This window comes from Emydura macquarii, unplaced genomic scaffold, assembly GCF_026122565.2.
Source record: "Emydura macquarii macquarii isolate MOO-44397 ecotype Brisbane River unplaced genomic scaffold, CSIRO-AGI_Emac_v2 contig_915, whole genome shotgun sequence".
Classification (NCBI taxonomy): domain Eukaryota; kingdom Metazoa; phylum Chordata; order Testudines; family Chelidae; genus Emydura; species Emydura macquarii.
This window is the reverse complement of record NW_027131052.1, coordinates 1341835-1363630: the sequence shown is the minus strand read 5'-3', so window position 1 is coordinate 1363630 and position 21796 is coordinate 1341835. Positions and strand designations below refer to the sequence as shown.

The 21796-nt window shown below is 44.4% G+C and overlaps 1 protein-coding gene across 2 annotated transcripts in view; it reads right to left on the bottom strand.

Moving 5' to 3' along the window:
* Positions 1-21796, bottom strand: part of UNC13B (unc-13 homolog B) — a 410138-nt gene that overhangs the window by 321633 nt on the left and 66709 nt on the right. For both annotated transcript variants that reach the window (XM_067543563.1, XM_067543564.1), the window contains exon 5: positions 19998-20121. In XM_067543563.1, the coding sequence (XP_067399664.1) occupies positions 19998-20121 (124 nt within the window). The remainder of the gene's footprint in view (positions 1-19997; positions 20122-21796) is intronic.

The following is a 21796-nucleotide window of genomic DNA, read 5'->3' as shown; positions in this document are numbered from 1 at the left end:
AGGGGACAACCTTGGTTCGAGGGACCATGAGCTAATTCAGTTCAAACTACATGGAAGGATAAACAAAAATAGGGTCTTTGACGTAACTAGGGTCTTTGACGTCAAAAGGGCTAACTTAAAAAAATTAAGGGAATTGGTTGGGGAAGTGGACTGGACTGAAGAACTCATGGATAAAGGTGGAGAAGGCTTGGAATTACTTCAAGTCAAAGTTGCAGGAACTATCTGAAGCCTGCATCCCAAGGAAGGGGAAAAAATTCATAGGCAAGAGATAGAGAACAAGCTGGATGAGTACACATCTCAGACAGGTGATCAAGAGAAAGCAGAAAGCCTACAAAGAGTGGAAGATGGGTGGGATCAGCAAGGAAAGCGATCTCTTGGAGGTCAGAACATGTAGAGATAAAGTGAGAAATGCCAAAGCCAAGTAGAGTTGGACCTTGCAAAGGGAATTAAAACCAATAGTAAACAGTTCTATAGCCATATAAACAGGAAGAAAAACAAGAAAGAAGAAGTGGGCCTGCTAAGCACTGAGGATGGGGTGAATGTTAAGAATAATCTAGGCATGGCCCAATATCTAAACAAATACTTTGCCTCAGTTTTTAATTATGCTAATGATGAGGTTGGGGATAGTGGTAGGGTGGCTAATGGGAATGAGGATATGGAGGCAGAAATTACCACATCCGAGGTAGAAGCCAAACTCGAACAATTTAATGAGACTAAATCGGGGGGACCAGATAATCTCCATCCAAGAATATTAAAGGAACTAGCACATGAAATTGCAAGCCCATTAGCAAAGACTTTCAATGAATCTGTAAACTCAGGGGCTGTATCATTGACTGGAGAATTGCTAACATAATTCCTATTTTTAAGAAAGGGAAAAAAGCAATCCGGGTAACAACAGACCTGTTAGTTTGACCTCAGTTGTATGCAAGGTCTTGGAAAAAATTTTGAAAGAGAAAGTAGTTAAGGACATCAAGGTTAACAGTAATTGGGACAAAATACAACATGGCTTTACAAAAGGTAGATTGTGCCAGACCACCTGATCTCCTTTTTTGAGAAGGTAAGAGATTTTTTTAGACAAAGGGAATGCATTGGATCTAATTTACCTAGATTTCAGTAACACATTTGATACAGTTCCACATGGGGAATTATTAGTTACATTGGGAAATATGGGGATTAATATGAAAATTGAAAGGTGGATAAGGAACCGGTTAAAGGGGAAACTACAACGGGTCATACTGAAAGGTGAACTGTCAGGCTGGAGGGATGTTACTGGTAGAATTCCTCAAGGATTGGTCTTGGGACCAATCTTATTTAATCTTTTTATTACTGACCTTGGCACAAAAAGTGGGAATGTGCTAATAAAGTTTGCGGATGACACAAAGTTGAGAGGTACTGCCAATACAGAGAAGGATCGGGATATCATACAGGAAGAGCTGGATGACCTTGTAAACTGGAGTATTAGAAACAGGATGAAATTTAATAGTGGAAAGTGCAAGGTCATGCAAGTAGGGACTAACAAGAATTTTAGTTATAAGCTGGGGACACATCATTTGGAAGTGACAGAGAAGGAGAAGGACATGGTGTATTGGTTGATCACAGGATGACTATGAGCTGTCAATGTAATGTGGTTGTGAAAAAAGCTAATGCGGTCCTTGGATGCATCAGTCAAGGTATTTCCAGTAGAGGTAGGGAGCTGTTAGTACCCTTATACAAGGCGCTGGTGAGACCTCATCCAGAATACTGTGTGCAGTTCTGGTCCCCCATGTTTAAGAAAGATGAATTCAAACCAAAACAGGCACAGAGACAGGCTACTAGAATGATCCACAGAATGGAAAACTTGCCTTATGAGAGGAGACCCAAACAGCTTGGCTTGTTTAGCCTAACCAAAAGAAGGCTGAGGGGAGATATGATTGCTGTCTATAAATACATGAGAGGGATAAATACCAGGGAGGAAGAGGAATTATTTAAGTTCAGTGCCAACGTGAACACAAGAACTAATGGATATAAACTAGCTATCAGATAGTTTAGATGCAGGTTTATAACCATCAGAGGAATGAAGTTCCGGAATAGCCTTCCAAGGGTAGCGATGGGGGCAAAAAAACCTAGCTGGCTTCAAAACTGAGCTTGATAAATTTATGGAGGGGATGGTATAATGGGATAGCCTAGTTGGGCAATTAACTGATCTTTGACTACTGGTGGTAGTTATGCCAATGGCCTGTGAAGGGATATTAGATGCAGTGGGTTCTGAGTTACTGCAGAGAATTCTTTCTTGGGTGTCTGGCTGGTGAGTCTTGCCCACATGCTCAGGGTTTAACTGATTGCCATATTTGGGGTCGGGAAGAAATTTTCCCCTAGGGCAGACTGGCAAAGGCTCTGGAGTTTTTTCACCTTCCTCTAGGGAAGGCTCACTTGCTGGTGGATTCTCTGTACCTTCAAGTCTTTAAACCATGATTTGAGGACTTGAATAACTCAGTCATAGGTTAGAGGTTTATTACAGGGGTGGGTGGGTGAGGTTCTGGGGCCTGCATTGTGCAGGAGGTCAGACTAGATGATCATATTGGTCTCTTCTGACCTTCGAGTCTATGAGGTGGCGGAGGGAAAAGCCAAGAATACCTATGTCGGACAGCAAGATAAAAACACATCTTTTCTGTGTTAAAAAAGTGTTCCTTCTGGTGTTATGCAAGGTCTTCAAGAAAAAATATTTCCGTAACACTGAAGGGGTGACCCAGACATTGTACAGAGAACACAGTTATACTCCTTCAGTGCATGTGCATTGTCTGTCTAAAGCAACTAATGGGGAATAAAGAAGGAGGAATAGAAATGGAAGGTAATTCATTGGCTAACAAAAGCAGAGCACACTCCATCTCCTATTTTTGGAAAGTTACTAACCAAGAGCTTTGCGCAAATTTACCACATTGTACTTAAGAAAGAAAGTATGCTAATCAACACAAGTATGTAGAAACACACACACACACACACCCCCTACGTTTTCATCTATTTTATCAGATTCAGGAGATCTTCATGTGGGAAACAAAATGAGATACACAATATTAAATATTCCCTGGGAACGTGCCTCTTCTCAAAACCATTATATTCTCTGCTCCCACAAGGGGAAATCTCCCCACGCCCATCCCTTCTATTTTTGCCTTTTCAGCCATTTTCAGTATCTCCTGTGGCAGACCTAACTACACTGAGGGGAAAAGCCTAAGCTCAGAACAACAGTAGTGCTGTTTAATCTGAAAGACAGGGCTACTTGGGAAACAGAAACCTTAAAACCACTAGAGTTGATGCTCAAAAATCCTGCAGTTTCACTGAATGTTCGTGTTTCAAGCATGAACTAAAAAAAGCATTTAAGAGGCTGACCTCATGCACTCAATGTATGGCTGGATTTCAACACAGCAAAGAAATATATTACTTAAGAGAATTTTAGAAGGAGAATCATTAATTTTGTATCTTAAATTTAATGTGTGTGTCTACGTTTTCTCTAAAACTTATGTTATAAGTATTCTTGGAAGAAATACAAATGAAATAAGACATATGAAAATTCGTTATCCTTCATAGTTAATGTACTTGCCAAAACTTAAATTGATTATAACCCAGCACCAGCTGGCTGCACCACTACCACTTAAAACAGCACAGAGGGTTGCTGTGAATGCTTGGAGATATCAAGTCATTCAGAGGATCTCTGAACTCAGGAGTCAGCAGGTTAAATGAAGGAACAAGTATTTAACTTTTTAAAACACGAACACACTTTAAAAGTGAACTTCTAACTGTTTGGGATTTTACACATTTTCCAAGTCAAAAGAGAATTATAATTCACTTAACATTCTCACTTCCCTGTTATAAACACTGCTCCTCAGAGATTTATGTTGTGCTCATATATTGGGCAATGTGTTTTTTTAAAAATAGAAAGAAAAGCAACATGCTGCTTTCAAGCGCTTGAAGATAATATAGGAATAGGGAGAAAAAGTCACATTTAAGACGTAAGGGATTTTGCATTTATCAAACACAGAAGTCTGCCCTCATACATAAAGTTTTTGAAGAAGTTTGCTTTACTAGCTGTAAAAAAAAATCAGCACTTTACATGAGGGATTTTTACCTTACATTCCTACAAGGTGAGTGTTGAATTTTGCAATGCAGAATGAGCAAGTTTTTGTAGATAGTCTTGCTTCATTAGTAATATAGAAGCAAGACTAACACATCCCATGAAGTTTAAGGCGATTTATCCTCTATATTGCAGTAGTGTCTAAATTCCACCAGATACCTTGCCAGCATAGGGAAAGAGATCACAGTCTAATGTGTCTGCCTTTTGAGGCATGGGGAAGTGATGCAATATACAAGTAAAGTGATCAATATAAAGATAAATACAAGACATCCAAATGAATCCCTTTACTCCACATACATTAGCAGTTTACTCACAGGATAAAAGAGACGAATTATGTCAATGACTTCAACGGTGGATAAAAATCAACAGATTCTGTGTTTAAATTAGATTTTATTTAAAATAATTAACATTTATTTTTAAAAATAAACGTATCTTTGAAAGCTCGTGGGAACAGGAGGAGGTCCCTGAGGACTGGAAAAAAGCAAATATAGTGCCCATCTTCAAAAATGGGAGGAAAGAGGATCCAGGGAACTACAGACCGGTCAGCCTCACCTCAATCCTTGGAAAAATCATGGAGCAGGTCCTTAAGGAATCCATTTTAAGGCACTTGGAGGAGAGGAAGGTGATTAGGAACAGTCAACATGGATTCACTAAGGGAAAGTCATGCCTGACCAACCTGATTGCTTTCTATGATGAGGTGACTGGCTCTGTGGATGTAGGGAAGGCGGTGGATGTGATATACCTTGACTTTAGCAAAGCTTTTGATACTGTCTCACACAGTATTCTTATCAGCAAGTTAAAGAAGTATGGGTTGGATGAATGGACTATAAAATGGATCGAGAACTGGCTAGAGCATAGGGCTCAACGAGTAGTGATCAATGGCTCCATGTCTAGCTGGCAACTGGTCACAAGCAGAGTTCCCCAGGGGTCAGTCCTGGGGCCGGTTTTGTTCAACATCTTCATTAATGATCTGGAGGATGGGGTAGATTGCACCCTCAGTAAGTATGCGGATGACACTAAGCTGGGGGGAGTGGTAGATACCTAGAAGGTAGGTATAGGATACAGAGTGACCTAAACAAACTGGAGGATTGGGCCAAAAGAAACCTAATGAGGTTCAACAAGGACAAGTGCAGAGTCTTCCACTTAGGAAGGAAGAATCCCATGCACAGCTATAGACTGGGGACCGACGAGCTGGGCAGCAGCTCTGCAGAAAAGGACCTGGGGGTAACAGTGGATAAAAAGCTGGATATGAGTCAGCAGTGTGCCCTGGTTGTCAAGAAGGCTAATGGCATATTGGGCTGCATTAGTAGGACCATTGCCAGCAGATCACGGGAAGTGATTATTCCCCTCTATTCGGCATTGGTGAGGCCGCATTTGGAGTATTGTGTCCAGTTTTGGGCCCCCCACTACAAAAAGGATGTGGACAAGTTGGAGAGAGTGCAGCGGAGGGCAACAAAAATTATTAGGGGGCTGGAGCACAGGACTTATGAGGAGAGGCTGAGGGAACTAGGCTTGTTTAGTATGCAGAAGAGAAGAATGAGGAGGGGATTTGATAGCAGCCTTTAACTACCTGAAAGGGGGTTCCAGGGAGGATGGGGCTAGGCTGTTCTCGGTGGTGGCAGATGACAGAACAAGGAGCAACGGTCTCAAGTTGCAGGGCGGGAGGTCTAGGTTGGACATTAGGAAAAAGTTTTTTACTAGGAGGGTGAAGCACTGGAATGGGTTACCTAGGGAGGTGGTGGAATCTCCATTCTTAGAGGTTTTTAAGATGAGGCTTGACAAAGCCCTGGTTGGGATGATATAGCTGAGGTTAGTCCTGCTTTGAGCAGGGGGTTGGACTAGATGACCTCCTGAGGTCCCTTCCAACTCTAATATTCTATAATCTAAAATTAAAATTTTGGTGGATTCTACATCACTAACCGTTTTTAAATCAAGACTGGATTTTTTCTAAAAGATCTGTTCTAGAAATGATTGTGGAGAAGATCTACGGCCTGTGTTCTACAGGAGATCAGACTAGATGATCACAGTGGTCCCTTCTGGCCTTAGAATCTATGAACCTATGAATTAGGACATTCTATGTTAAGGCCTAAATTTGCTCTAATCCATTAAAATCATTTAAATTAAATAAAACATTATGCAGTATATGTTTACTGCCAAAATTTTAAACAAAGTCAAACGGGTGGAAACCACTAGCTAAGCAACTAAGAGTCAATTTGCTGAAGTGCTATCCCTGCTTTTGACAGCAACAGCCTCTTCTGCAGGTGCAGAGAGAATATTCTCTTCATTTCAGTTTATGTCACTAATTCAGTTCAATGATTAGCTCATTCAAGGTTAAAAGAGAAGAATGAAAAAGTCACTCACTCACCTGTTAATGTGCCCCTTTTCCTTCTCATGCCTCCAACCGAGAAGATCAAAGGGCAGAAAGGATCAACTGCCTCTCAAGTCTCTCCTCCACTGCAAATCCAAGAATAAGCCACAGCAGAAGGGAAGGAGGGTAGATAGTGAAATACAGATAAGAACTACACATCTTGAGGAACTTCCACTTACGAAGGTAAATCACTTTTCTTCGAGAGCTGGTCCCTATTATATTTTACTGTGCGTGACTGAAAAGCAGCACTCAAGTAAGGAGGGTGTGAGGATGCAGGTGGCAAAGCCCTCCGAGGAACCGCTGTCCAAAGTGATGCAACAGCACAGATGTCCTGTACTACAGCATAATGTCTCGTGAATGTGTGACTGGAATTCCACATAGGTGCTTTGCAAAAGTCAAGTAGACATGCTTCAAAGTAGCCTTCACCTAATGAGGGGACAAGAGATGAGACAACTGATGAGAGAATAAGATACACCCCAAGCAGGACCCTAGGTGGTGGGGTCACAGTTCAATGGGATACTGATTGCAGAACCACCTTGCCAACTGCTGCATCATCTCTGGCCTGGTGAGTGATGGTGTAGTGCACTGCAAAAGTGTGGATGGAGGACCATGTTGCTGCCCTACAAATGTCCTAGATCAGGACTTGGGTTAGGAAGGCTGTCAAGGTTGTCTGGGGCCTAGTACAGTGGGCTGTCAATGCCAGGGCAGGCACGTTTGCCAAGTTGTAGTAGGCCCTCATGCATGACGTGATCCATGATGAGATCCTCTGGAAGGAGACCGGGAGGCCTATCATTCTATCTGCCACTGTTACAAAGTGTTGAGGTGCCTTCCTGAAATTTACATTCTTTCAATATAGAAAGCTAACGCCCTCCTAACACCTAGAGTGCGAAGTCTCTGGTAACAGCCGCTAGCATGCAGTTTGGGGTAGAAGACCAGAAGAAAAATGTCCTGGTTTGAGTGAAATTGTGATTCTACCTTTGGGAGGAAGATTCAGTGAGGTCACAGGCGAATCTTGTCCTTAAAGAAGACTGTATAAGGAGGGGCCGACATCAAGACTTTGAGTTCCAAAACTCTCTTGGCCAACGTAATGGCCAGTAGGAAGTCTACCTTCCATGACAGATACGAGAGAGAGCATGTTGCCAATGGTTCAAATGGCGGTTTCATCAGCGTGGACAACACCAAGTTAAGGTCCCATTGGGGAACCAGCTGGCATGTTTGAGACCTGTCGAGACCTTTGAGGAAGTGACTTATGTGGTTCGAGAAAACTGAATGGCCAGCCACCCATGGATGGAAAGCTGAAATCGCAGCCAGGTGGACTTTAATTAAAAATACTGATAACCCCTGATGTTTAAGATGCAAAAGATAATCCAGGATGAGCGGTACTGGTGACATCTCCAGAGAAGTGCCCTTCTGTATGGACCAAAGGGAGAAAACAAACAGGTCTGTCTGGAGGAGTTTCCCATCTTTAGAATATATCATTCACCACATCTGGGCAGAGAGACCATTCATGGGTAGATATCAACCTGCTAAGGTAGTCTGCAAGCACGTTCTGGAACCCCGGTAGGTACCAAGCTTTTATGTGAATTGCATGGGCTATACAGAAGTGCCAGAGGTCGAGGGCTTCCTGACAACAGAGAGAGGAGCGAGCACCGTCCTGTCTGTTTTTATAGAACATCGCTGTCATGTTGTCTGTTTTTACCACGATGCATTTGCCTTCCAGATGGGCCCTAAAGGCTTGACAGGCAAGTCATACTGTTCTCATTTCCCTCACATTGATGTGGGTAGAAAGGCTTCCTGTGACCACAGGCACTGAGTACTTAGTTGACCCAGATGAGCCCCCCAGCCTGAGTCCGAGACATCGGTCACTAAGGTCAGGGTGGGAGATGACCCCAAAAAAGGGACTCCAGCACATACCACACTCCAGTCTAGCCAAAAACGAAGCATGTGCCATACTGGTGCCGGGATCAACACTATCTTGTCAATACAATCCCGGGGTGGTCGGTAAACTGATACCTAACATGCCTGTAAAGGTCTGAGGTGTAGTCTGGCATGCTGAACCACCGGAACACAGGTTGCTAAGTGGCCCAACAGTCTCAAGCAGTTTCTGACTGTGATCATGGAGAGAATGTTCTGGAATCATGACTCCAGAAGGAAAGCCCTAGCTTGGTTTGAGTCTATGACTGCCCCTATAAATTCTATCTTTTGCATGGGGCTCAGGACTGATTTTTGTGTGTTGATCAGAAGGCCCAGTCTGGCAAATGACAGTTTTATGAACTCTTATGTCCAATTCCACCTGTTGTCTGCAATTGCCTTTGATCAACCAATCATCCAAGTATGGGTAGACCTGAATCCTCCTCTTCCTGAGGAAGACAGCCACTACCACCATGCATTTTGTGAAGACACTGGGAGCCGCTGAAAGGCCAAATAGTAGTACTGCAAGCTGGCAGTGTGAACAGTTGACGACAAACCGAAGGAATCTCCTGTGTCTTGGAATGATTAACGCACGGAAATACACATCTTTTAGGTCAAGGATGGCATACCAATTTCCTGGAACCAGTGGGAATGATTGATGCCAGAGAAACCATTTGGAATCTCAACTTCTTCATGTATCTGTTGAGATTTGTCAGGTCTAGGATCAGTCTAAGACCGCCCTGGGCTGTTGAAATTAGAATATACCAGGAATAGGAGCCCCTTACCCTTAGCTCCATAGGACCCTCTTCCACCACTCCCACTTTTACAAATTGCTGCACCTCTTGAATCAGAAGTTGCTTGTGAGAGGGATCCCTGAAGAGAGACGGGGAAGGTGGGGAGGGAATTGAATTGGACAGAGTATCCCAGTTCCACCATGTATAGTACCCATCTGTCTGACGTAATCTGGGTCCATGTATGGTAGTGTACAGGGAGATTTTGAATAGACCAGTAAAAGGGTCAAGGACCAGATGATACTGTATCATACATGTTGCTAACAGCAGCCAAAATTGATAGGTCTTTCAGCAGGCCTGTGCAGCCTTGGCATGACTAAACCAATCTTTACCTGACCCTGTGCACCTCCCCGATGCTCTGGTGGACATGCTGGGATCTGTGTTTCAGGAAAAGACCAATACACTTATTTATGCATGGTCTCTGGGAAATGTTTGTCCTGGCCTCAAGATATGCAAATACTGTCAGAACATACCTTGTTCATTAAGTACTCTAGTAACCTTAGGTCTAGCTTTTGAAACTTTTTCTTCTTTTTCCTTGACATGTTATTGTCTACTAACAAGGATAAAATAGTGGGGATCTGTTTGGACTCAGTTGGGGGATCTTACAACAATAGCTGGAAGATCTGGCCATTCGGAAAGCCATTGCTGTTTCCACTCGAATGCCCCAGACTTTGGTCATTATTAAAGGTTGAGGGTTAGGGTGTTTTACTAACCTGCTGCAGATGTGTAAGTGCTTGAGCTTACGTAAAAGTATACCTTCAAAGTAAGAGCACGCTCGTATGGTGCTTGAGCCTAAGTAAAGCACAGCTTTGTAGTAAGAGCACTGTTGTGTTATACTGTTTCTACCGGTCCATCTATTGGCTGGACAGCCATGTCGCCATTTGACTTATTTCCTGACTCCATCTCACACAAAATAAAGTTACCACGAGCTTTGGCCGAACCCCGGGTAACAGAAGAAGTGGGATAAGCAGTTTGAAAATAATAAGGGTGGGGGATTCAAGGTTTGTACTGGTACGCCATCCTCGGGCGCAACCTCAAAAGTTATGCTATGGGCCTGCAGGTTGTTTTGCTGGGCCCTCACTGCAGCCGGATGAAGTCTGATATGGCTTCCTTTTGTTGTTTCTGCCCCTTCGGCAAATAAAATCCTACCTTTGGTGGGACTGACAAAAACGAGGAAGCGTTTGCAGCCTAAAATGCCTCCATGGTGCTGGTGTGTGTGGGCCCAGGGACTTGAGGGTGGCCCTGGAGTTCTTTAAACTATGCAGTTTTGCATTGGTCTGTTCCAAGAATAGTTACTGGCCTTCAGAAAGGGAGATCCTGCACAGTCCGTTGGACCTCATGGAGGAAGCCCGATGTCTGCAGCCAGGAGCTGCAGCGCACTGTTACTCCTGAGGCCATAGTACAGGCTGCTGCGTCAGGCACATCTAATGCCCCCTGTAGCAAAGCTTTCGCTGTCACCTTGCCCTCCCTCCACCAAGGCGTACAGTCTTTCTTGGAGTCAGTTAAAATAGACTCTGCAAATTTCAGTATGGACTCCCAGGTGTTATAGATGTATCTACTTAGAATGGCCTGTTGGTTCATCACTTGGAGTTTCAGGCCCCTGGTGGAACACACCTTCCTGCCAAAGAGGTCCATTTTCTTGGCCTCCTTGGCTTTAGGTGTAGGGCCCTGATTCCTTTGTCTCTCCCTTTCGCTTGTTTCCACGACTACCAGATGGGGGAAGGGGGGGCCTGAGTGCAGAGAGACTAAAATCCTTTAGAGGGGACAAAGTACGTCAGCTTGATTTTCTTCATAGTCAGGGGACTCTAAGCAGGGGTTTGCCACACTATTTTCATATTCTTATTGATAGTCTTTATTGGGGGCCAAGGCCACCCTGACTGCACCTGATGGGGACAGGATATCTGTCACTGGGTCCACCCCTCGTTCCTCCCCCCGCCCCGCACCCGGAGACTTCCTCAACCTGGATTCCCAGGTTTTGGGCAACTCAACGGAGGATGTCCTGGTGGGCCCTGCTATCCTCCACTGCTGGTGCTGGAGAGGTGCCCACGACCACTTTGTCTGGTGAGGAGGACAACAATACCCTTATTGGGACAGTTTCCTGTCCTTTGGCACCCAGGGATCTTGTGGTGCCGGGTCATCTATTTCTGCAATGGTCCCAGCGATCTCAGGCTCGGTGCCAATGCCATAGTCAGTGCCGTGCCCAAGCTCAAGGTCCTTCTTGGTGCCGGTATTGGCATCGGGTCAAGAAAAAGTGTCTGACCTGGCCTGATGATACCTGCTTCCCAACACCAAGGACAGAGACCATCCAGAGTGGGACCCCTGGGTTTGATGAAAGGCCCATGGGGTCCAGCAGGGCTACTGAGACAGGGCCTACCATTGTGGGAGACATGGCAAGGCAAAGGGGTAGGCTATCTCCTGGCTCTGGTACCACCCTCGGTCCCGATGCTGGCTCCTCCGTGAAGTGTAGGGCTTCCACCTCAGAATCGGATCCAGACTTGCTTCTTGGAGACGACGGCGGTGTGGTACCCCTCAGCGCTGGCGATCGGTGCCGGGACAATGGTTGTTGGGACATCATCACCGGCTTCCCTTTTAATAGTACTGACCTTCCTTGTACTGGTGGCCTTCCACAGGACTACAGCAGCTATGGCACCATGCTCTCAATGAGCTCCCTGGCTGCTTCAAAGGTCTCTGGTGTGAAGAGTTAGCTATATGTTCTCCTCCTCTTCCAACTTCCTGGAAGGGGGACTCATCAGCACCGACTCAATGCACCCCCTCTCCAGGCCAGAATCAATGGTGCCACAACCACAGGAGTAGTGCCCAAGTGGCCTATCACGGGTCACATTGCACTATCGCTCTTGTGCCCCGATGGTTTCGGCATGGGCAAGCAACCTCTGTCCATCTTCTTGTGCTTCTTTCAGAGAACAGGTGAGTGAGAGTGGTGCTGAGTGCTTGCAATCTTTGGTGCCAGTGACCCCTTACGGTGCCGAGGGTCTCGTGAACCAGAGTCCTTCCTTGGCACCGAGTCACAAACAGAAGCTGGAGCACTTCTGATCGATGTAGACATGCTGGGCCCCAGTTCCAATGGACTCGGAGATGGACGAAGAGCTGCCTCCATGAGGAAGAACTTTATCCTCTGGTTCCTGTCCTTCTGAGTGCATGGACGAAAACCTCTGCAAATTCTGCAGTGGTCCTTCTGGTGTGCCTCTCCGTGACACTTAAGACATGTATAGTGCAGATCACTTCTTGAAATAGGCTTTTTACACACCTCACATAGTTTGAATCCAGGGGGCCAAGGCATGCCCCAGCCTCTGGAAGAAATAACTGATCCCTTAAGGAGATCTGTCTATAACTATTCTAACTAAATACTTAACTATTAATACTATCTAACTATTTACAGGATACCAGAATGGAAACACTGGGAGAAGTGGACCCTTGCAGAGCAAGAGTCAATGGATTTCAGCCAACCATCACAGTCAGCGGGTCCACAGAGTACTATATAGGACGCCATGGAGGTGTGACTCCGGGGGCTCCAGAGCCGACCCTACGGTATGCCACTGGGGGGAAAACGTTCTGGCAACCATGCCAATGCACGCACACACCTAACTGGAATCAACATGAGCAAGCACTGGAAGAATAACGCTTTTCTTGGTGCTGAAGAAGTGCCCACTCTATCACACCTCGCTGAAGGAGAAACTACTTCTTGTTTGAAAAAGGGAGGGGATGGGGGTTTTGGAGGAGGTAGGAAGATAAATTCAATTGCATAGCCAGAATGGATGATGATTAACACTCACCTGTCCATTGTTATTGCCCTCCAGTTGTGAAAAAAGATTGCTAGATGACTGCCAAAGGATGTGTGGGACTCAGCAGATGGTGGCATCATTGATATGCAGCTCTCAAACTCCCATAAAAATATCATTTAGATGGGGGATGTGGTTGGATGATGCTGTCACAAAGTGCAGGGAAATGGGATTTCCAAATGTTTTGCCTCTTACAGGGTGGCTCATAAGGATGTTGATGGTAAAATTGTTGAGCCAACCACCTAGGCTTACATGATTGCGTGTGGAGTTCTCTCTTTGGGACAGGTATGTATGTTCCCAGGGAGCAGAGGGTGGCCCTGGAGTCCTTTAGTGTGTAAGGACTCATTTGTATTTTTGGTTAAAAAGATGCCTTTCACTGAAGGACAGGTCTTCTGCAGTGCTCTGGATCCCCTGGGAAACCCTGAAGCATGGAGCCATGAATCATGGCACATCAGAATGGCAGTTGCCACTGATCATGAAGATGCATTTGCGGCATCTACTGCTAACTGGACAGCAATCCTGGCAACCAACTTGCCCTCCTCAACAAGAGCCAGGAATTGAGCTCTATCTCGTTGCAGAAGCTTGTTGATAAAATCCGTGAATTCGGAATAGTTCAGGTAATCATACTTAGCCAACGGTGCTTGATAATTGGCTATTCTGAACTGAAGGCTAGTAGAAGTGAAGATCTTCCTTTCCAATAAATCTTGGCTTTTACATCTTTGTCAAGCTGGGTAGATTTAAGGTGTTGCTGTCTAGATCTCTTAGCTGCAGCCTAGACAACCAAGGAGTTAGGAACAGGATAAGAAAAGAAATTCTGCCCTTTGGCTCAGACAAAATAGCTTTTTTCTGCTCTCCTAAGTGCAGGGGTGCAAGTGGCTTGGGTATGTCAAACTGTTCTAGCTGGTTCCAGAATGGCTTCTTTAACAGGAAGAGCTATCTAGCTGGATCTGGAGAAGAATCGTAGGATGTCCAGGAGCTTACATTGCAGATCCTAAACTTCCGCAAGGGAAACCTATAGTTTCTCTGCAACCCTATGTAACAGTTCCTGCAACTGCTTGTGGTCATTGGGGAAGGGCAGGTGGATAATGGAGCCACTACTTCATCTAGAGATTATGAGGACAGCAGGGCCCCATTTCAGATTTTGGTGGGAGCAACTTTAACCATGATTCCAGGGAGTGCTTAGGCACTTGAAAACTGGGGGGGGTTGCACATGATAAAACTTAAAAGTTAGCTGACAGAGCACTGTATCTAATTCCTATATATAAAGGAAGAAAATTAAAGATTAGACCCACTCATCTCTAATACTAACATGTTCTGACATCTTGTGCCAAGTCACTTAAGTGATACTGATTAGATTTGAAATTGTAACGCTTATCTTACTTTGTTACAAACTCTTGAATGCAGCAATTGAAACAATTGTAGCAAACAACTATACACTTCATACTTAAATATCTGAGCCAGCTTATCCAGGGCTACACATTTTATATGCATTGGCTCAGAACTACATTTTCTGACATACTCTGAACAGTGCTGAGCACACAGATGGTGCTCAGTCAATAATACAAATCATAATCATCATCAACTTTATGGACTCTGTGGATGCCATTTTTTTTGTTTGTTCTAGAACTAGCCAGAATACAGCTGAAATCCTAAAAATTTGAGGCATAAACACATCTGATACTCATACAACACTCTCATTCTTTCCTTTTCTCAAACTCGGAACAAAAAATGACAAAACAAAATGGTTTTCAGTTAAAATGTAAAAGTTCACAGTAGCCATTGCTCTACAACCCAGCATGGGGCAAAACCTGTCATCCCTTCGAATCATAGAATCATAGAATATTAGAGTTGGAAGGGACCTCAGGAGGTCATCTAGTCCAACCCTCTGCTCAAAGCAGGACTAACCTCAGCTATATCATCCCAGCCAGGGCTTTGTCAAGCCTCAGCTTAAAAACCTCTAAAAAGGGTTGTGATCTCCCATCTGACCTCTCATTCTCTATTTCTTTCTTTCATCATCCTTCCTGACCTCTGCATTGCTTTTCATGCTGTCAGACATGACACCCTTCCCGATGGCCTGGGACCATTTGCTGGAGTCTCAGAGAACTGGCCTTCTTGGTTTTCCTCCCATCTATCACAGTCCTCTTTTTTTTTGCAGCATGCAACAGATAGACTGGTCCAGTGGATAGGGAGCTAGCCCTGAGAGACCTAGGTTCTACTTCCCCCATGAACTTCCTGTATGACCTCAAGCCAGTGCCTTAGTGACAGAGTTTCAAAGATTTTTAGGCACCCAAAGATGCAACTAGGCATATAGTTGGATTTACAAAATATCCAAACCTTCTAAGCACTTTGAAAATCTCACTAGGTGCGTAAATACCTTTGAAAATCTGGCCCTTACTCTCTGTGCCTCCATGCCCCATCTGTACAGTGGGGATAACAGCACTGCTCTACCTCACAAAGGGGCTGTGAGGAGAAATAGGTTAGACATTGTGAAGCACTCAGATACTAGCGTGATGGGGCCATATAAGCACTATAGGTAGAGTGGGAACTTGTACCAATGCTATCCCTTCCCTTGATTTTGGCCCCTTCTTTTAACCTAGCCCACTCACATATTCCTCTTTTCTGAATGTAACCTTGGCTCAGAGGGCTTGGCTGTATCTCTTCAACACACACCCCTGTGGAAGAATTCCTGTTTTTAACAGGTTCACCTAATGATTTCCAGATACTTAATTTACTCACCAGTCCTTTCTTACCTTAACCACCCTGCCTAGGTTTGTAAGCAAATACTGACTGCCTCTGCAGTTCTCACATTCCACATTCTTAATGCGCTGCAGTTAAGAGCTCCGCCAGGGGCTAGGAAGTGCACTGCAATTAGACCTCCTGTACAAAACTGGGGAGGAGGGAGGAGCCCCCCCGCCTCCCTTAAATGGTGCCCCTGGAGGACAGTTTTGTCATTAGTAGGGGAACTTTATAAGTTTATAATCTTTATAACTTTATAATCTTCCTCTTCCATGGGGTCAGAAGGAAGTGTTGGCTGTACTCTAGCAGCAGAAGATGGACTGACTCCTTAGTAGATCACATCAACCCTGCAGGGTGATACAGATCCCACAGTCTGCAGTATGGCCAGAAAGATGGGTCAAAAGGTGGTTGTCCAGCCACAATACACCAGGGCTTTGGGGTACCAACAGCTCTGAGGCAGGTGCTGAGCTGGAAGGTGGTTCCAGACTAGTCCAGGAAGGTATGCCTCGAAGGACGAGGCATCAGTTCCTCAAGTGGTTCAAAGTCCCAGAGAAAGAAAATGCCAATTCTGGATCCATAAGCAGTACTAGGAGTTCTGCTGGAGGGAACCCCTCACTGGATGATGGAATGGGGGACAGACTCTTCCCATAAGGAAGTGGAGTCAGGACCTCTCTTGTGAGGAAAGGACCTGAGGGTGATAGAGACAGGGGATCCGGGACAGCAAAATCATTATTAGGTGAAGCATAAGACTGTAATCTCCCTGGAGTATGAGGGGACCTGTCCACTTGAACCAGCGGAGCCGGAGCCTGGAGCAGGTACAGTTTGCACCACAGTTGGGCAAAGCAGAGCTGACACCATTAGTGGTTGAAGCTTCAATGGTTGCCCTTAGTTCATAGTGTTTAGTCTTAGTAAGTACCAAAGTACCGTTGCCACTGGAGTGCAGTCTGGCACTGCTGGACCTCAGGATTTGAGGGCTTTTTAGTCAGAAGCCTGAAGTTTAGGATGTTCTAAGTTCTCCTGGGCCAAGTGGGAAGACTTGCTCAACTTACTCGGGGCTGTATCCGACTTCTCTGAGGTGGACTTGGAGGAGGATTTGCTCTTGTGTTTATGAGAATGCTCCCTACCTTCCCAACAAGACCCTGATCTTTAGGAGTAGACTCCCTCACTTTTAAGTCAGACCTCACAGCAGGAGGAACAGTCATTGCTGAGCCAGGCCTGTACAAAGGGTCCCCCGGCCTGGGTCTGACTGCAAACTCCTGGCTTTCCCCATTAAGTGCTTCTTAAGACGAAGTTCCCATCTCTTACAGGGACAACTGGGGATTCTGCACCATGTTGTAACACAGGCTTCCCTGATACAGTACAGGCAGCGTTGATGGTTGCCACAGACTGAGAAGGAGCATGAGCAAGAACGGATTCTGAAACCCTGAATCCTGGCCTTAGATCAGAACCCATAATGGGGTATGGAAAGAGAGGAAATTCCCTAGGCCAGGAAATCTAGCTATAAAAACTTAGCTTCTACTATTGAGTAAAATTCTAAGCTATTTACTATATTACGTATATATTTACAGATCAAAGAATAAAGAAAGTCAATGCTCCAGACACTGGAGGTCTGACTGAGGACATGTGGCGGTAAGACAGAAATGGAGAGGCAGTCAAGTCATCTCCGCCCTCTATCTCCTTGGTTAGAGGCATGAGAAGAACAAGGGCATGTAAGCAGACCAACAGATCATGCTTCCAAAATTCTCCAACTCTGGGTACACAGAGCACATGTGTACCCATAGTGGAATAAACATAGGACAAGCACTTGAAGTAGCACCTTCTTTTCCTCTTTCAAGTTGAATAAAATCTAGCTGTGAAAGGATGAGCTTTGCTAGTTCTTGAATCTTACAGGACATAATGGATAAGAAAATCAGTTCAATTTATTAATTATAGATAATCATAGAATATTAGAGTTGGAAGGGACCTCAGGAGGTCATCTAGTCCAACCCCTGCTCAAAGCAGGACTAACCTCAGCTATATCACCCCAGCCAGGGCTTTGTCAAGCCTCAGCTTAAAAACCTCTAAGAATGGAGATTCCACCACCTCCCTAGGTAACCCATTCCAGTGCTTCACCACCCTCCTAGTAAAAAAACTTTTTCCTAATGTCCAACCTAGACCTCCCTCCCTGCAACTTGAGACCGTTGCTCCTTGTTCTGTCATCTGCCACCACCAAGAACAGCCTAGCCCCATCCTCCCTGGAACCCCCTTTCAGGTAGTTAAAGACCGCTATCAAATCCCCCTCACTCTTCTCTTTTGCAGACTAAACAAGCCCAGTTCCCTCAGCCTCTCCTCATAAGTCCTGTGCTCCAGCCCCCTAATCATTTTTGTTGCCCTCTGCTGGACTCTCTCCAACTTCTCCACATCCTTTTTGTAGTGGGGGGCCCAAAACTGGACACAATAGTCTAAATGCGGCCTCACCAATGCCGAATAGAGGGGAATAATCACTTCCCGTGACCTGCTGGCAATGCCCCTCCTAATGCAGCCCAATATGCTATTAGCCTTCTTGGCAACCAGGGCACACTGCTGACTCATATCCAGCTTTTTATCCACTGTTACCCCCAGGTCCTTTTCTGCAGAACTGCTGCCCAGCTCGTCGGTCCCCAGTCTATAGCTGTGCATGGGATTCTTCCTTCCTAAGTGGAGGACTCTGCACTTTTCTTTGTTGAACCTTATTAGATTTCTTTTGGCCCAATCCTCCAGTTTGTTTAGGTCACTCTGTATCCTATTCCTACCTTCCAGAGTATCTACCACTCCCCGCAGCTTAGTGTCATCCGCAAACTTGCTGAGGGTGCAATCTACCCCATCCTCCAGATCATTAATGAAGGTGTTGAACAAAACCGGCCCCAGGACCAACCCCTGGGGCACTCCGCTTGTGACCGGTTGCCAGCTAAACATGGAGCCATTGATCACTACTCGTTGAGCCCTATGCTGTAGCCAGTTCTCTATCCATTTTATAGTCCATTCATCCATAAAATGGATAGAGAACTGGCTAGAGCATAGGGCTCAACGAGTAGTGATCAGTGGCTCCATGTCTATAATATTCTTTTGTTTAACAAATCAGTTTCAACTGCAAAACATTTTTGATTATCTTTTTTCTTATGTATCCAACACATGTAAGGTAGTTTTATCTAACTAATTAAAAAGAATAAAATGCTGGGAGTTTATTTATATATTTACTTGCATTCAAATTCCCAACCAAACAGAGCTTAGCACTAATCATAAGTAATACATTAACATAGTAAGAAAGAAACACATTATTCACTATTTTCTAAGAAAAAATGAAAAAGTTAAGAATCAGAACAAACATAAATGGAGCTTTATAACAGCTTAAATAAATGTGTATAAATACAATGTACCCTTCTGGTTAGAAAAAAGAAAGCACCAATTACAGCGTGAAGGCTATATTTAGTTGCAAACCAATGTGTTTTAATGGTTACCAACTAGTGAGAATCAACCTTTCTTTAGAAAACAAACTTAAAAGTACAAAGACAAAATGCAATTAAAATTGATTATTTAAATCAAGATTTCCTGCTTGCCAATTTAAATCATGATTAAAGTCGGTGATTTAAATCAATCCACCCTGTCAATGGCTAATTTTCTATAGGCAAAGTAACATTATAGGTGTTCAGGAGAGTTTTCATGATGAGAGGGTGATGTCCTTCCAAACCAACTCCATACATATGGCAAAGTTAAGACAGTTTAAAATGCAGAGCAGCCTCTCATGCTGGTCTACTAAGTCAGAGAGAAATGTCTATTATACCTATAAAATATTGTCTTCATTCTGATGTGCCTCATCATTCAGCTATCATATGCATGCACACACAAAAAATATCACACTCAGTAAGGCTTTCAGAACATGAAATATTTACACAGATCTTAGAGCCACAGGGCCAAATCCTGAGTCTTCCTTGTGCCGTAGAAAGGGGTATGTTAGATTAATACTACCTAACTTGTCTCTACAGCAGGATGGCCAAGTCTGAGGATAGTTGGCCAAGTGCCAAAAATAGTGCATCAATGCTCTAAAACCACTCTGTGGGATCGTGATGCACTTCTTTATGACTGATGCTTTTGCTCTAGATTAGCTGATTTAGCACATTAACAAGGAAGCTGTCATATATGAAACTTCATCTGCACGGTTTGGCTCAGAGTAGAACACATGGTCTGTGTTCTAATATATTTAAATGTAACTCCACTGAAACATTATCCTTCAGATTGTTACACTCCAGTTAAGACACCAAAATACAACTCACCAAAAGGTAACTCAAATCTTGTATCCAGCAAAATTTTATGGGGAGTTGGCTTTTTGGTCCCGCAAATCTCATCATGCTTCATTATGACCTCTGCCTCCAGTGTAGACCACTCTCCAGGTCCTTCCTATAAATCATAAACCATGAATTAAAATCCCTGGATCTGACCTTTTATCCTGGCAGTCATCCTTATACAGTGAATTCCATTAGACATTTGGCACGTAAGGAGCCCAGGAACAACCCAATAGGAGTAATAACAAGATTAGCAAGATACCCTACTAGTCTTTACTCCTAAAAATAAGCCCAGTTTTCTGTTTGCCATAGTCCATTGCTGACTGCTTCCCCTGGAGTTTTGGTTGCACAAATTCTGCAGGATCATTTAAATGCTTAAACCAAAATAAGGAAGAGAATTTAAAAATGTAGTTTCTGATGGGAATTTTGCACGGAGTAGTCAAAACCACTGAGGAGAGTTGGGGCTCCTAAGACAATTTAGCACAAACAAGTTTGTGAGGCCTGAAGGCTGTGTTCCCCCTGCCTCCTTTCACCCATTTTCTCCTACTGCCAAAGTTAATTACCATCTCCCAGCTCTATAAAATCCAGCTTTGTAAAATCTCTATATTTTAAATCGTGTCCAGATACTCATTTATTTACATAGCTCCAAGCCCAGTGTAAGTTCAGACCAGCTATCAGAACTTCTGACTTCAGTAGTTAACAGGAGAATTTCAGAAGTCAGGAAATCCCTGTTCAACTTTCCTCTATACATGTACTTTGCAACCAACACCACTCGTAGTAAACAATGTTTTGTGGCCTTATTTAGGGAATCTTCAGATATCCTCTAGCGTTAACTATGATAACTCCAAAGGAAAAGTCCTCATGCCACTAGGTGAAACTCAGTGTTTGTTATGTAAGCAAGGTCTGTGGCCCTCCCCTGCTGAGCCAGCTGAAGTGGGGGGGCACTGTATTTGCATAAATACAACTACGTGCTCAGCATGATGGTAAATGGTCAGTTTGGCTGGTATTGGGTTACAAATCACTTTTAGTGTTAATTTGTATGGGTAATGAAATGTTGCCCCCTTATTGTATGAACAAATGGCAGCAAAACTGTGCTTAGAAAGATACTCTCTCATCCGAACAAAACTCAAAGGAGGCTTTTGGATGCCAAAGCACTGAGAAAGCAGCAGAGAAGGGACACGGTCTTCCTTTTTGATAGCACAGGTTCTGACCAAGAGCCACCCTCAGGCATGGTTTGACTACGGCTCTTCAACTATGGCTACTGTTCAAAGATAGAGTTAAATGGGATTCCTCTTGAAGTCTTTTGACACGGTGTTCCTGTGTCAGCAGCAGGGTTTCCCCCCAAAACCAGAGCTGAAATCACCGAAGCAGAACTAAGAGCTGAAATCAATAAAATAACTGAGGAAACCTTGAGAGACTGGCCAGCAAAGGGGGCTAGCCGAGCGCAGCAACTGGCCAGTGGCACGAGCCAGCAGAGGGGGCTAGCCGAGCTCAGCAACTGGCCAGCGGCAGGAGCCAGCAGAGGGGGCTAGCCGAGCCCTACGATGGAGAGGCGAACAGTACAAGAAGGGCAAGGGGAAGCAAGAAGGGAGAGGTGAAGGACATAGCCCCACGTACTCTGGGTGGGGTGGGGTGAGTTCTGCTCATCGATTTCATGTTTATGAATTCTGTTTATGCACTGTTTCCCCAAACTAGTGCTAAGTTACTTCCTTCCTTTTATTAAAGTTTACTTTCTGCACTCGGACTCGGTGCTTGCGAGAGGAGAAGTATTAGCTTTTGGGGGTTCCCAG